A 14,447-nucleotide genomic window follows, 5' to 3' on the forward strand; every position below is an offset into this window, starting at 1 on the left:
ATCAAAATAATATTAATAAATAAAATTAATGAAAGATATGAAAGCGTAGCGCGCGTTACGTGCTAGTTATTTAAAAAAAAATCATGATGTATTTCTTTCATGCTGTTATTGAATTAATAAGATTTTCAATTAGATTACTGTTGGTTAATGTCGTTAATGCAACATCACTTTCCTGTATATAGTAATACATCATTTTTTATTGTATTCTTTATATATATTAGGGACGGAATTAGATTTATTTCACATCGTGGATACGTCCATGGTAATTTCTAAGCTTAACTAAACATGCTGAATCTTCGCGCTTTTCTGTCCTCCTTTAACTTTCTTATTATCCACAGCGGTGACTCTCCAAACGAGTTCCAAGTTCTCGCGGGTCGCGCTAATCTCTTTCTGCAATCGTCCAATCGTTTCCTCTTTTTGCTTCAGCAAATGCTTGAAGCGTTGCAGTTCTCGGTGATACTCGTCCTTCATTCGATGCACTCCGAGCTGTTGCACTTTCATATTTTTCTCTGCCAGCGCTATTTGTTGCTTAGCACCTTCGTGTACAATCTGATAATATTTGATTGTAGTAAAAAAATATATATAAATTAATATCATTTCCTTTCTTCAAAATGACACAATTCGAAAAATTTAGTCTTCCAAAAAAGAAAAAAACTGTTTTTCAACTTGACAGAATTACTGATCAAATAATAAATATCAACGAAAAACAATGCATTCTTAACATGATCAAATGTCATTTTTGTCGTTATTGAATTTGACAATCCTTAAAAAACATCCTTTTTATGATATTGATATTTTAATAATTTCTTTTAAACCATCCTTCTTAAGTTTTGACAATTTTTAAAATAAAATTAAGTTAGAGTTTACCTTTGATAAATGATAGAGTAATGTGTGTGTTTACGCTTTATACCTACCTAATTTTCATTCATAACAATAACTCGAAAATCATGGTTTTTTAAATTATTATTTTTCAAGCAAAGAATAATGATAAGATATCTTTCCTTCATTACATACCTTTAATTGGTCTTTTAGGTGACCTACTCGTTGAGTAATAGTATCGCCGAGCAAATGGATACTTGCATTTTCATTTTCTGTTTCTTGTAAAAGTTTCATTAATTTATCCCGTTCGGCGGCTATTCTTTCATATTCACTGAATAACTCTTCGCAATATAATGTAGTCTTTCTTAATTGTTTCTTAAAGGAATCTCGAGATACTTGCATGGAATGCGCAATTTTTTGAAAATGCTCCAATTTATGCTGTATACGTCTAAAAAAATTAATAATTTAAATATGTTATATTTATTTTATAATTTTTAATTCATATCTATTAGTGCAAAACACACACACACACACACACTTACTTCAAACGTTTCTCAAAACTTTTATTCAATCCTTTCAATTGATTTCTTTCAATCGTAACTACATCCAGTTGACTTTTATTTTGGCTGTGGAATTCCTCTAATTCTTTAATGCGAGTGGAGAGTTTTTCTTTCTCAGTTTCATATTGACGCTTCAATTTATCAAACAGTTCTCTGCATTCTTCGACGGCAGCATTATGAACATGAACAGGCATAGTTTTTGTATTATCATTTTGCAACTTTTCATGTTCCTTGTGAAGAATATCATATTTTCCCTGAAGATTACTCAATTCAGTCTTAGAAGCGAGACATTCCTCGTGAAGCCTGTTATTATCAAATGACATTGCCCCAACTTTCTGTTCGTACAATGAATGGATCTCGTGTATCTTTTGCTTTTGGTGAGCTGTCTGTTTCGTATAACACTCGTTCAATTCCTTGAGCAAGTCAGCATCTTCGGATATCATCTTGATTTCATCTGCGTACCTGGTACACTAGAAAACTTTTACTACAATAATTTGTAAGATGCATGACAATCTTCTCTTATAAATATAATACCTTTGATTTCAACTGCTCCATTTCATTCTGCATACATTCATTCTCCATGATAACTTCTTTGCATCTGGTACTAAAATTTGCGATGTCCTCTTCGTATCTATTTACAAGCTCTTGTTTCTCCGACAGGCTCTCTTGATAAGCGTCTAAAAGTGGGCCTAGCACATGCGTATTCACCGAACCCCAAGATTCTGACACTGTTTTGATATCGTCTGCCTGTCTTTTAGAGTCTAATATATCATTAACATTTTTAGGTAAAACACTTTGTCCAGATTCTTTTAACTTATTTTGATATCTTTCAAGCTCTGCATTCAATCGATATATTACATGCTTAAGAAGCAGTACATCTTCATTTAACTGAACATTTTCAGCCTTACATCTTTGATTAAATGTTAGAAGATTGGAATTGGTTTTTTCTACTTTTTGTAAAACTTCTGTAAATTTCTTGTGATGCATTTGCAACTGATTGTATTCTGTTTCACGTTCTGCCAAAACAGCATTTACTTTCTCATATTCTTGTTGTAAGTTGTCATGATTTTTCAATAATTTCTGATACTTGGTGTAAACTTTTGATATTAAGGAATCCTTTTCTTTTAATTCTGCAATAGTCTCTGAAATTTTATAAAATATTTTCTTGATTGCTCATTAGAAACAGATATTATTTATATAATAAAGTACGAAAGCAGTTTGATGAGTCAGTAACTTCTTTTTTAACAAAACAACTTGTTTTTCTCAACATGGTCTTCTTTTAAAAAGTCATTGACTTATCAAAGTTAACTGCCCTCATATATTATCATCATGAACTTACCAGGGCTTATATTAAAACTTTCCAGTTTCATTGTTAATATCCGATTTTCTTCAGCTAATCTGTCAAGTTTCTTTTGAATGTTATGCTTACTACTTTTTTTAGACACTGTAACACCATTGCTATTTTCATTTTTATCTGACAATTCTTCGAATTCTCCATTAACTCTTGAGTGGCGTCTAGCTCTGTGGAACCGTCTGTAACGTAGTGGTTTATGCACTGGTTCCAATTCATTTTCTGTGATTGAAACCTTATGACTACTGCGCTACAGTTACAATAAAATCAGATGTTAGAAGATGTCATTATAGAATCCTTTTTATTTCAATGAAGAGGTACAGCCTTGTTAAAAAATATCAAGCACTTATTATTTTTTTATTTATCTGGAATTCTACATTGTTATTTGTTGATGATATTATACATAAGTTTAAAAGGTTCTTGAAACAAAGGATTACATTTTACAGCAAATCCAATAAATAAATTTTTGAGCTGAAACTTTAAATAATGATTAATAAAATGTTTAATATTTTTGGCCAAGACTGTAGATAGATAGCTATATAGCATTTATTAACGTTCTATTCCTCCAAAAGCATACAAAGAAAACGAAATAAAAAAAACCATATAATAAAATAAAATAAAAAAATAATATATGAAGAAAATAATAAAGAAACGCGGTAGTATTTGAGACATTTGTATGTACAACCTACCTTTTCTCTATGCCTGTCAACACTGTTGTCGCGATTTGGCATTGTCTGCGATTACTCCAAAAACGTGCATGTGACAGACAGCAGTAAAAAATTTCAGAAAGCCATCTGTACATGCGAATTTTATGTTATCGGCGTAAACACGTAATATTTTGAATCGAACCAACTCGAAACAGGCTCTTTTAGTTTCGAAAGCTTCCGGTTCGTTTGTGTTTTGATCACAGCCATGACTTTGACCACCATGGTAACCAGCACGGCTCCTATACTCTACAGTGTTATCTGAATGGACTGTGTTCGTAAACGTACTCGGATGCCCCTTCCTCTCACCAATGTATCATCAATCCTTGTTTAATATTGGATGAGCAACAAGGATAAAATGATATATCGAGACACACCGGTAAAGTTTCCGAATCAACCCAAACAGCCGAAGTTACACTAGCGCCAGTACATCCAGCTTCGATTTGAGATTTGAGAACTACGTAGCTATATACTGATGATAAAATTAAAATTAATAAATTAAAAAAATTCTGTTAACAAACAAATTTGTTATTTAACATGCTTATTAAATTGAGTTTTAAGGTATTTTCACGAGCCGCTTTCTGTAGGCCGTTTCAGCGACAAAAAGGATCACGTAGTCAAAATTGACGAATACCAAAAGCATCAATAATTTTAATCACATGATCCTTTTTGTCTCAGAAACGACCGGTTGGAGCAGCTCGTAAAAATGTATCTTTTATCTAAGAAAGATTCTGAAAACATTAGTGGTAAGAAAAAAAATTAATATTGACGCGGTTCTCTCTTTTTTTTAATTTAGCGTTTGTAACACAACTAGATAATTTTATGTAATGTTTTATCTTTATATTAATTGCACTAATAATATTTTTATTACATTGATACTTTATTATTACTTTAAATTATTAAAAAATAAAAGTTTCATGTTCAGAGAATTATTTCAATAGAAATAATTCTCTGAACTAGCCATGATTTTATCGACAGAGTCAGAAAATGGATGTAGCTACGTAGTTCTCAAACTGAAAATTAATGTTATACATACTAGCGATAGTACGGGCGATCTCGATGGTAATAGAAAATTCTCTGATACTGACAATAAAATTGATAATGCAATTTATATCTCGAAAAACAGACAATGTTATAATCGCAATTTAATATTTAAAAAATATAAACTTTTTTTTAATACGCCTTTTAATTGAGTTTTATAAGTATATAAGTTTTACTATACATATAATTATAAAAAAGATTCTGAAAACATTCATGATAAGAAAAACATTAATCAAATTTTGTAACTATTATACATACACATGAATAACAATTATAGAAATAATTATGGAAACGTTCGTGATGTCATCTTTTACTGGAATACTAGTTTGGAAAGTTACTGAAATAATAAAATGTTATTTAATTCAATGGATTGAGTTACCGCGTTGCTCCTTTGATATCTAACAGCCAGTACATAGTGCTTTCTGACTCACAGTTAGATGGCAACTCATAGCAAATTAACATTATTGGCAACAGACCGTCAGTTAGTCAAGCGTCAAGCTAACAGGAACAATTGTAGCGCGAATCAATGAAAGCCCGCGACACACATGTGCGCGCGTATGCATATTTCATTCAAGTTCATTCAACGTGGGGCCTGCTGAAAGCCTACCGGGGACAAGAAGAGGGAATTGCCATTTATAATAAAATTGCTCCAACTATATACCTACACATATGTTCAACTTATTCTTGCACAAACTTACGGCCACGCTGCCGCAGAAGCGACACTCTCTCGCTGATTTCGTAACTTTGCAAAACTATGCGCAATCTTTACAGAAATTTAATACTGGAAGATATATATTAATTATTTATTTTATGAATTAAAAGCATTGAATAATAATTTTTGAATAAGTTAGTTTTAGGTATTTCATAGAATTATAAAGAATGATGAATGCGGACAATTGTGAGCGTTACTTGACTAATATTTAATAATAATATTTAATAAATAATATTTAAAAATTACATCATATATAATAGTAAATATAGTTACGATAATCGATCGTAAATTGCTCTATTTCTTTCAAAATGTGAACAATATTCCTGGTAAAATTTTTTTGTTAGAATTTTTTACATAAATTTTAAAATTTTTAGAATTTCTGTATAATTTTATAACTTTGTAGAGAAAACTCAAATTTTTTTATATAAATTAAAACGCTTTACAAAAATTCTAAAAAATTTTTTTTTAGAATTTTTCACGCATATAAAGAAGTAAATTCTAAAATATCCTATGATTTTCATTTTGTAATTTCGAAAGAAAATTTATAAATTAAAAAAAAATTTTGAATACTTTTTTTTAGAAATCTTCATAAAATATGACAAATTCTTTTAAAAATATTATGAGACTTTATGAATATTTTTTTTACCGGAAGTCAGTTATATGATTCATTATTTTGTTCAACTCGTCCATTTTTAATATATACTTATACATAAAATATACGGGCGTTTTAAATTGCAATAACATCAATGAGACTAAATCGCTTATTGACTTCGGTAAAAAGCTTAACTCATTCCTGTAGCATGTTTCTATACATTTGCTTAGACTTACGATATATGATGACAACCGCAATGCGGGTCTTCATAAATGACTACCTATTTCTAAATTTATCATATAATGTCACTTTATTACACGACGATTTGATAGCAAATCTGAATTTCGATGCCAAAGAAACTATAATCTATGTACCTCCACAAGAGAGAGGATAACAAAATTGGGAGTATGTTTTAGAGGAAAATGTCTTGATTACGCAATGATGATGACAGCTGTAGCGTTGTAATAATTTATTCTTGAAATACTGTTAAGTAACACAACCGCAATCAACTTTTAAAATAATTATTCCTATTTCCGAGATAATTTCAACACGAGTGCTTTTGTTGTCTCGCTCCAAAAGCGAGTTGGAAAAGCACTAATTAAAGAATATATTATTTCACACACACAACGTATAAAGCCCTTGTGAATATGTAAGATCTATGACGCAAATGGAACGTAAAAATAAATTAAAAAATGTTATTGTTAAATTATACAATGCATCTCTCTCTTTTTTCTTGTATTACCTGCAATAATAAAGAAACGTTAAAGCTTATATACAGTTGCTGATAACGAACTGTCCTTTTTACAGTTGGACTCCTTGTATCATTTCATTTTATAATATCAAACGGCTTATTTCATCAAACCTGTAACTATTCTGGACATTTAAAACCTGGTACCATTTATTATGTATACAATTCTGACTACCCTAACGTTTCTAACGGCCGACAATACTGCAGGTGGTTTGCGGAAAGTGATTATCGCATTAGATTAACGTGCAATAATTTCAACATACCGTGGGTAAGATTTATAATAGAATTAAACATGATTACTAAAAGACATTTATTACTACAATCATCAGTTCGTAATTCCATGAAAAGAATAATATTTAATTTTTTAATGTTCAATTAGTTAAAGCAATATTAAAATTTATCGTTTTATCCGTTACTAATTAAAATTACAGATTTTTATGACAATATTTATGTAGAACATTTCTTCCACAGAATTTTAAATGCACCTTGGATAGATTAACTGTATATGTGAATGATTCCTTAACTCGATATTATTGCGGCAATGAACCATTTAGTATCGAATCGACAGGAACATTCATGACTATTGAATTATCAACTCCATTTTGGTCATCGGGAGTAAAGTTCCTGTGTGAGCTGCAAACGATCGAAGAAATAGTAAATAATGATGATTGTTGCAAATGTGGATGGAAAAAGCCGGTATGCATAATTAATAATAACGTGATAAAAAATTTGATGTATGTATGTAATAATTCCTCCGAGTTTTTCGTTCTATTTATAATTGTATACATTACAGACCAAAATAGTGGGAGGTATGGAAACTGGTGTGAACGAATATCCTATGATGGCTGGTCTTGTTGACCTTTTTGAAAAGGATGTATTTTGCGGAGCGACTATCATATCCAAAAAACATGTATTAACTGCTGCACATTGTTTGATAGATACAGACCCAAGTACTGTGAACATACTTGTAGGAGATCACGATCTTACCACGGGTAAACACTTTTTCAAAAACAAATTTTTCTAAAAGAATATTATATTTTCCTTTTTATTGCCTTATGTAGGGATTTTCCTCTTCCTATTTCTCTTTCTACTACTTCTCGACAAATCTTGTCTCAGTTCTCTTACTATCGTTGCAATTGTTCTTATTATCAATGTCGATCTATTCACATGCATTCTGGTTAGTAACAATATTTGCTCGCTATTTATTATTACTTTATTATTTCTATTTTCTTTTTTGTAATTTTATCGCATAATTATTGTTATTATTACTTTAATATTTAAACGAAGTACAAATTAGATATTTATAGTTTAAGCAATTAAATATAATACAAATATGTATATAATATAATACTGTAAAATATAATACATTTATATTTACAAATATATCTTTGCAAATCTTATTTATAAAATGTTCTGAATAATCTCTCTCTTTATCCGATTGCTAAAATTATATATTAGATAAAAAATATCTTAGGTACCTTTTTAGCGCTTTAATTATGAAGTGCTTTATTATGATAACCGAATTTTTTTTAATATTCCAGGTGCAGATACGAATGCCTCGCGCCTTTACACTATAGCCAAATTTTACATGCATCCTTTATATAATATTCAACCCCCACAAAATGATATAGCTATAGTAATGGTGAATTCTGTTATAAGTTTTAACGAAGAAGTCGGACCAGCTTGTCTTCCGTTTCAACATCAGTTTGATTCCTTTGCAGGAAGTAATGTGGTTTTATTGGGTGAGGCAATATTATGATAACAGCAATTGTTATCTAAATATAATATTTAATGTATTTTCAAACCTGTATAAGTATCAATTATTTCATATAGGTTGTACAAACAAATTTTGATCCGTTTATTTCGATCGAAACAGGTTGGGGATTGACCAACTATTCACAAATGAAGTCAAATGTTTTACAGAAAGTTACAGTAGCTGTGATCACGAACCAGGAGTGTCGTAAAGAGTATCCAACTATTACAAATGATCATATATGCACTTATACGGAGGGAAAAGACGCATGTCAAGTAACGTCGAAAATTCTGCAGAAATTAGACAAAACAACAGATCACGATGATATCAAAATTACATTAAAATAAGTCAATCAAAAAATTACTTTTAATTTAGATAGCACGAAATATTCTAAGAATATTTTTATAAAATACTAGTATTCTTAATTACGAAAATATTTGAATAAAATGTTCTTTTATTGAGAATATAGGAGTATTTTTAATAAATATTTATAAAATATTCATTGAATGTTGTATGCAAATAATCATTTTAGAGTCATTTTGATGTCATTATTATTTTTTGTTTTGCTTGCAGAAAAAATGCCCTTTTATGTTCGCGGCTACAATTTTTGTTTCAGTTTGACAGCGGCGGTCCCGCTCTTTGGCAGAATCCTACGACAAAGCGGGAGGTTCTCGTGGGTATTATCAGTGGCGGAATGGGTTGTGGCGGTAGTAATGCAGGAATTAACACGCGTGTCGGCGCGTACATAGATTGGATCTTGTCTGTAACATCGGGTAAGTGCATGAAGTGTACAATGCGTCATGTATGCATTATCGTCTCATTGAGAGAGCATTTATTCTATGAGATTTATATCTTCTTACAGATATCAATTACTGCATGTCTGAATAAGAAGGTTGCAAACAAGAGAATGTATAAAAATATAATTTATTTTTACAATTTGTTATTTTACATTTTATTCCGACTTACTGTATAGTATATGCTATTTATATGCAATATGCTTTTTTAGATTGTTATGTTTTTTATATGATTATCTCATTTTCATGTAATTTTACGTATTAATTTATGCCAGTTATAATATAATGCTTTTGTCACATATGTATAATATTCGACATAATATTAATTTATGGACTAAAATGCGCATATTTATTTTTAACGCTGTACGTCAGAATATATTCATTCGTATTAATCAAAGTGCTACAATCAATCTGAATTATATACATAATAACAAACAACAGATGCACGTCAAACAGCTTCAAGCAAATATTTATAACAATATATTTTGACGTGTGCACACATACCAGTATACACACTTGTGTCCCAAAATAATTGGATTTACTTATTCATTGAAAAGAATTGCGGAACACAAATTGTATTTGACGCTTCATATAAATCTCATTATTTCACCCGGGATATATTTGAGCACGCTTATCAGAACTTTGATTGTCCTTAATAAAGATTTCCATGGTATAGAAGGATCAACATTAACGGCTCGTAAACAATGTCTCATTATTAATAAATTCCTGAATGAGGATGTGACGTGAGACCGTCTATGGGAGGGAATGGTCTATGGTAAGCGACCACTTACACTGACCAATGTAGTATCACATTAGCTAACTTGCCATGGCGTAGTACGTACTGAAGATTTATGTCACGCTCTCTTACTGTGGGAGGTATAGAAATAAAATATGCAATATCATAATATCAATAAAAATATATATCTATATATTTATATAAATGTTCTAATAAGACTGTAGGAAACAATCGAGGACTACTGATTTTTTGTCGTAGAAACTTATTCGCGCAAACTGCCATTTCATTTTACTCACTTTGTATCTAAACAAATAATATTGAAATCAAGATAAATAATATTTTTATCATTCTGATACATATGTACTATTGTATTATACGAATGTTATATTGTAGCCAATCTTTTTTACGAACGCGTATTAGTATTAATAATAATAGTTTTGTGATCGTGCCATACATTTATTAAATAAATTGATTTCATTGATATATATTGTAGTAATGCATCCTTGACACAATTGTTGACCCAATGATACGCGAATAGATATTCTTCTTATTGTGATGGAACTCTGATATGAAAAATTGTTTACGAGAAAATATGTTTCTCCTACGAAGAAAGTAGTAAATACTTAATATTATCAAATAAATTGTTGATAAAATCAATTTTGAATAGAGAACTAGAAAGTCTGTAATAGTTGATACTACTTTATGTATATTTTATGTATATCGTTAAAAATATAATAAAGAATTAAATTTAAACTAATTCCTTAACTTGAAAAAGAAAACATTTTATTTTTACCTTTCAAATGTCAAAATATATTATATAGTAGTTAAAAAAACAATCGAATCAATCCATTTCAACTGATCTGATATCTAATTGTTTAGTTTCAAAATAAACAACGTCAATGCAGATTCACGTATGATGCATTTGGTAAATGATAAAGTAATTTTAAGTCAAATTAATACATTTGTTGGGTTAAATTGTTTAATTTCGTTGTTTTGTTTAAATTAACGATATTATTGAGGCAACCTATAAGAATGATAAAAAACAATTCAAATTGGATATCTACATTTTGACACTATGATTTAAGTGTAACTTTATGAACTTGACGAATCGAAAATGTTTTTAATTATTACATATTTACCTTTTTATTTTTTTCTAAAAAAATTTGATTAAGTAAGATACAATGGTCAGTGTCAAGTATCAAATATTTCGTCGTGAGAATTTTCGTAGAGTATGCCTGTTACCGGTTTGGGGTCCGTATAATCCACGTTTACTTCTAAGGGATGCGGTACTATTCAGAATAATAGTACGAAAATGCTTTGGATCAAGACGCGTAGAAAGAAGTTGAATGACCATTGTGAGGATGGGTTTGTACATACAATACCACTTCGTATACGACGCTAGATGGATGGTAAAGGTACAAGCGTATAGGTACCTATGTCTTTATCCTGCATGCGAAAGATGTGCACAGTAAAATATGAGATCGGTGATCTATTCACCGTGAGCTCTTCACTTCTGACACGTGTATTTCAATTCCTGTGGGGGTAAAAAGAAATAAAGCTGGACTCTTGTAAACAGGAAGAAAGGTCGCACGTATCCTGTGCGTCATTCGGTGCGAACATCATCGTCATTCGGTTGTCCACCACATTCAGCGTAGTGTATTGAACAGCAAGGACATATATTACTTATTACGTGCACGCGTCATTATATTGTATAACGTTGTTCCAAATAGTCTATTCTGCCGGCAATTCGAATTATTTGCAGCAACAGCGAACGTTGTTAGAGTCTGTGTACATGACATAAATTATTAACATAAAAATACAGACTATTATTATAGAAGGAATTGTAATAAATGCTATTTGCGGAATACATAACGTCATTAAAATAAATTTTACAAACACAAAGCGACAAATAGATATTATATATATGTATCTACATTATTATTTTATTTATTTCAAGAATTTAACATCCTCTCTAATGTCATTAAAACATATACCTCTACAAAAATGTATTATCTCCATGTATATATTGCATTATGATATATTGTACATAAAATGTATAATACTATATATATATATATATATATACATATAATATATACATAATCTGACGAGCTCGTATAATTTAATATATTTCTTGGTTAATACTTTGGCTGTCTGAATTGATTTGTAGGCAGACAATTGCTTTCAAGGTTTACATGATATTATGCAAGCACCACTCGCGACATTGGCGTACCATAATCAGTGCAGGTGTATCGGCGAAAAGAAAGATAGGCGATATCTCGGATTTCTAAACGATTCAACGCTCAATGCTGAAAGATCGCATAACCAAGCACATTTTCTGGAATACTTTTTCAAACATTTTACATTTCTACTAAAAGTTTCGTTAAATCATATGTGAAGATCAAAGTTTATTCGGTGTAGAATCAAAGCAGATATGTTACGAGAGTCATTACACTCATTACTGTCATGTATTTAACACGGTTATGAGTAAGTAAGTATATCGACTAATGTTATTTGATGCAAATCAGGTAAACGGTGATGTACGGATAGGCGGATAGTAAAGAACTCGAGAACAAGGTCGAAAGGTTACACGACCGCTTACGTAACTCGATAAAGCTATACTGACTGACCCGCCTCTATGCCACATATGTATGTATAAATACAAGCTTGGGTAGGTCTTGTGAAACGTTTTGTCGTCTAGAGATGATAACTATAGCATCGAATGACGTCACGGAATGATCGCAACCGTCTTTGATCACTGACGTCACAAGCTTGCCAGGAATCTAAAGAATTTGACGAAGGAATAAAGGACAAAATATCATTTTGATTACAAATAATATATGAATAAAATACAAAAATTGATACAATAAATATACGAGAAGAAAAAAAAAGATTAATTTATTTTGCTCCTAGTCGAAACTGAGAAATAACCAAAGTCATCATGGCATTAAAATGGCTTCAAAACAATTACTAAAAATCACTTCTCAAAACAGTTACGGTTTGTTTTAACATCTTTTTGACGTCATTACTTGTTGTTCTGTTCCAATAATCGTCTTCAATTCATTTCGAGATATTTAGAGACGGTTGATCTTAATTCTCTAAGGATTTGTGCTACGCAATTATCTTAGAGAGATGTTGTTATCGAAAACAAGATGAGAGAGAGAGAGAGAGGGGGGGAGGGAGAGTAGTTGGGAATTAAAATGCTGGATGTAGAGGGGATGCTTAATTATGAGGGTGCTTTCGATCGAAGCGGTTACGACGGAAACAGTGACGCGTGGGAAGCTGCGCGTATCTGTACTACCCTTTAGTAGAACAACAATCCGATCGATGAGCCGGTTTGTCAGTTTTGAATTACCCTCACCAGAAGAACCCGCCAAGTTCAAACGCACCGTGTTGAAACGCGCGTCATTGAAATGTAAACAACAAAGGAAAACATTTTCATTATCTTAGAGTGCTAAAAGATCAATAGGAATATGCACACAAAGCTATTAGCGATGCGTTTTAATAACGATTTACGACGCAAATTAATGGATAGCGGTTTATCTTTAAATTTACACTGGCGCGCGTCATCCATAAGCGGGCTTCGTTGAGAAAAGCTGGCTAAGCTTATCAGATGAACCGTTAACATAAGAATTGATCAAGATGCTTAATTATTTTCAAAATCGTATTTCTCTATTAATGTCAATGTGTATAATTAAATGTACAATAGAATTACATACGAAATTTAAGTATTCCTTGTACAGGAAGAACGATTTTGTTGAGATATTAACAAATTCAGCTAGATGTAAATTAAAAATAATTTTGTTAGACCACATCAGAATGATTACAAGGGAATTATTCAAGCATGATGAGCAGTGCGGTAAAAAGTTGACATTCTAGCAACAAATTTAAGTGTCTTACGTTTATTATTTTGATAGTCTGACAAACTATTTTGAGATCTGTATCTATATAGCTAAATTTTTTAATACTTAAAAAAAAATCGTTCTTTTCGTATAGAAGAAAAAAATCACGTTTCAATGTTTTAAATATTTCCACCCTATTTCATACATCGTTACATATTCTGATCTATAACTGCTCTATAATGTGATAAAATAATGATGAAACGTATAGTCGGAATTACATCCGTATATTATCTGTATTAAATAAAATTGGAATTTTTCGTGAAAGAAAAAACCGCGCTTTGGTGTCTCAAATATTTTCACCCCATTTCATACAAACGATTACCTCTTCTATAATATAATAAGATAACAACGCTCGCGCTACCCGGCTCTTCACCGTTTAAAAGGGGTCGGTCGGCTGGCGTATGCGCGTACGTACACAATTACCACGGCCAATCGGGGAACCGGACCACCGGTAGAACGAACCTTCGTCGTATTGTGCAGACGTCGATGTCGCTCCAGAAGTTCCCGTTCTGTAGGTCCGTTCCCTCGCGCACATCGTCGCGCACTAGCGTCGGCTCAGTCCGATATCGACGTTCGTACGAGGCGCATTATTCACCAAGCCACCGCGCACGGTGTGAAATTTTACGCGGGCTTCTGGCCGTCCGCGTTTTTCTCGCATTTCCTATACTGACGGAAACGAAAAGTTAGAGCAACGAGGTGCAAACGAGGAAACGGATACTGATTGTGAGCACGACG

At 31.4% G+C, this 14,447-nt stretch overlaps 2 protein-coding genes across 2 annotated transcripts; one reads left to right on the forward strand and one right to left on the reverse strand.

Annotated features, from left to right (window-relative positions):
- Positions 1 to 228: 228 nt before the first annotated feature.
- On the reverse strand, positions 229 to 3,544 carry LOC108776930 (Centrosomal protein 89kDa). The gene is made up of 6 exons (XM_018543687.1): positions 3,420 to 3,544; positions 2,719 to 2,975; positions 1,914 to 2,521; positions 1,362 to 1,849; positions 1,015 to 1,267; positions 229 to 549 (listed from the first exon to the last, which is right to left on the reverse strand). Exons 1-6 carry the CDS (start codon positions 3,530 to 3,532, stop codon positions 280 to 282), a joined length of 1,989 nt encoding a protein of 662 aa, XP_018399189.1. The 5' UTR covers positions 3,533 to 3,544; the 3' UTR covers positions 229 to 279.
- A 2,893-nt stretch (positions 3,545 to 6,437) lies between these two features.
- Positions 6,438 to 11,156, forward strand: LOC108776598 (venom serine protease 34). The gene is made up of 8 exons (XM_018543269.1): positions 6,438 to 6,453; positions 6,587 to 6,795; positions 6,999 to 7,223; positions 7,321 to 7,519; positions 8,069 to 8,269; positions 8,404 to 8,555; positions 8,897 to 9,057; positions 11,039 to 11,156. The coding sequence occupies exons 1-8, from the start codon at positions 6,438 to 6,440 to the stop codon at positions 11,154 to 11,156; spliced, it is 1,281 nt and encodes a 426-aa protein (XP_018398771.1).
- The last annotated feature ends 3,291 nt before the right edge of the window (positions 11,157 to 14,447 follow it).

Source organism: Cyphomyrmex costatus, unplaced genomic scaffold, assembly GCF_001594065.2.
Source record: "Cyphomyrmex costatus isolate MS0001 unplaced genomic scaffold, Ccosl1.0 scaffold112, whole genome shotgun sequence".
Taxonomy (NCBI): Eukaryota; Metazoa; Arthropoda; class Insecta; order Hymenoptera; family Formicidae; genus Cyphomyrmex; species Cyphomyrmex costatus.

Excerpts from the sequence above, each read along its gene's own strand:
- LOC108776930 (XM_018543687.1), bottom strand. The coding sequence starts at position 3,532 with ATGTACAGATGGCTTTCTGAAATTTTTTACTGCTGTCTGTCACATGCA. Across the intron at positions 2,976-3,419 it reads TTGACAGGCATAGAGAAAAG|TAGTCATAAGGTTTCAATCA; the intron begins GTAGGTTGTACA and ends ACTGTAGCGCAG. Across the intron at positions 550-1,014 it reads ACCTAAAAGACCAATTAAAG|ATTGTACACGAAGGTGCTAA; the intron begins GTATGTAATGAA and ends AAATATTATCAG.
- LOC108776598 (XM_018543269.1), top strand. Across the intron at positions 8,556-8,896 it reads AGGGAAAAGACGCATGTCAA|TTTGACAGCGGCGGTCCCGC; the intron begins GTAACGTCGAAA and ends TTTTTGTTTCAG. Across the intron at positions 9,058-11,038 it reads TTGTCTGTAACATCGGGTAA|AGTATGCCTGTTACCGGTTT; the intron begins GTGCATGAAGTG and ends GAATTTTCGTAG.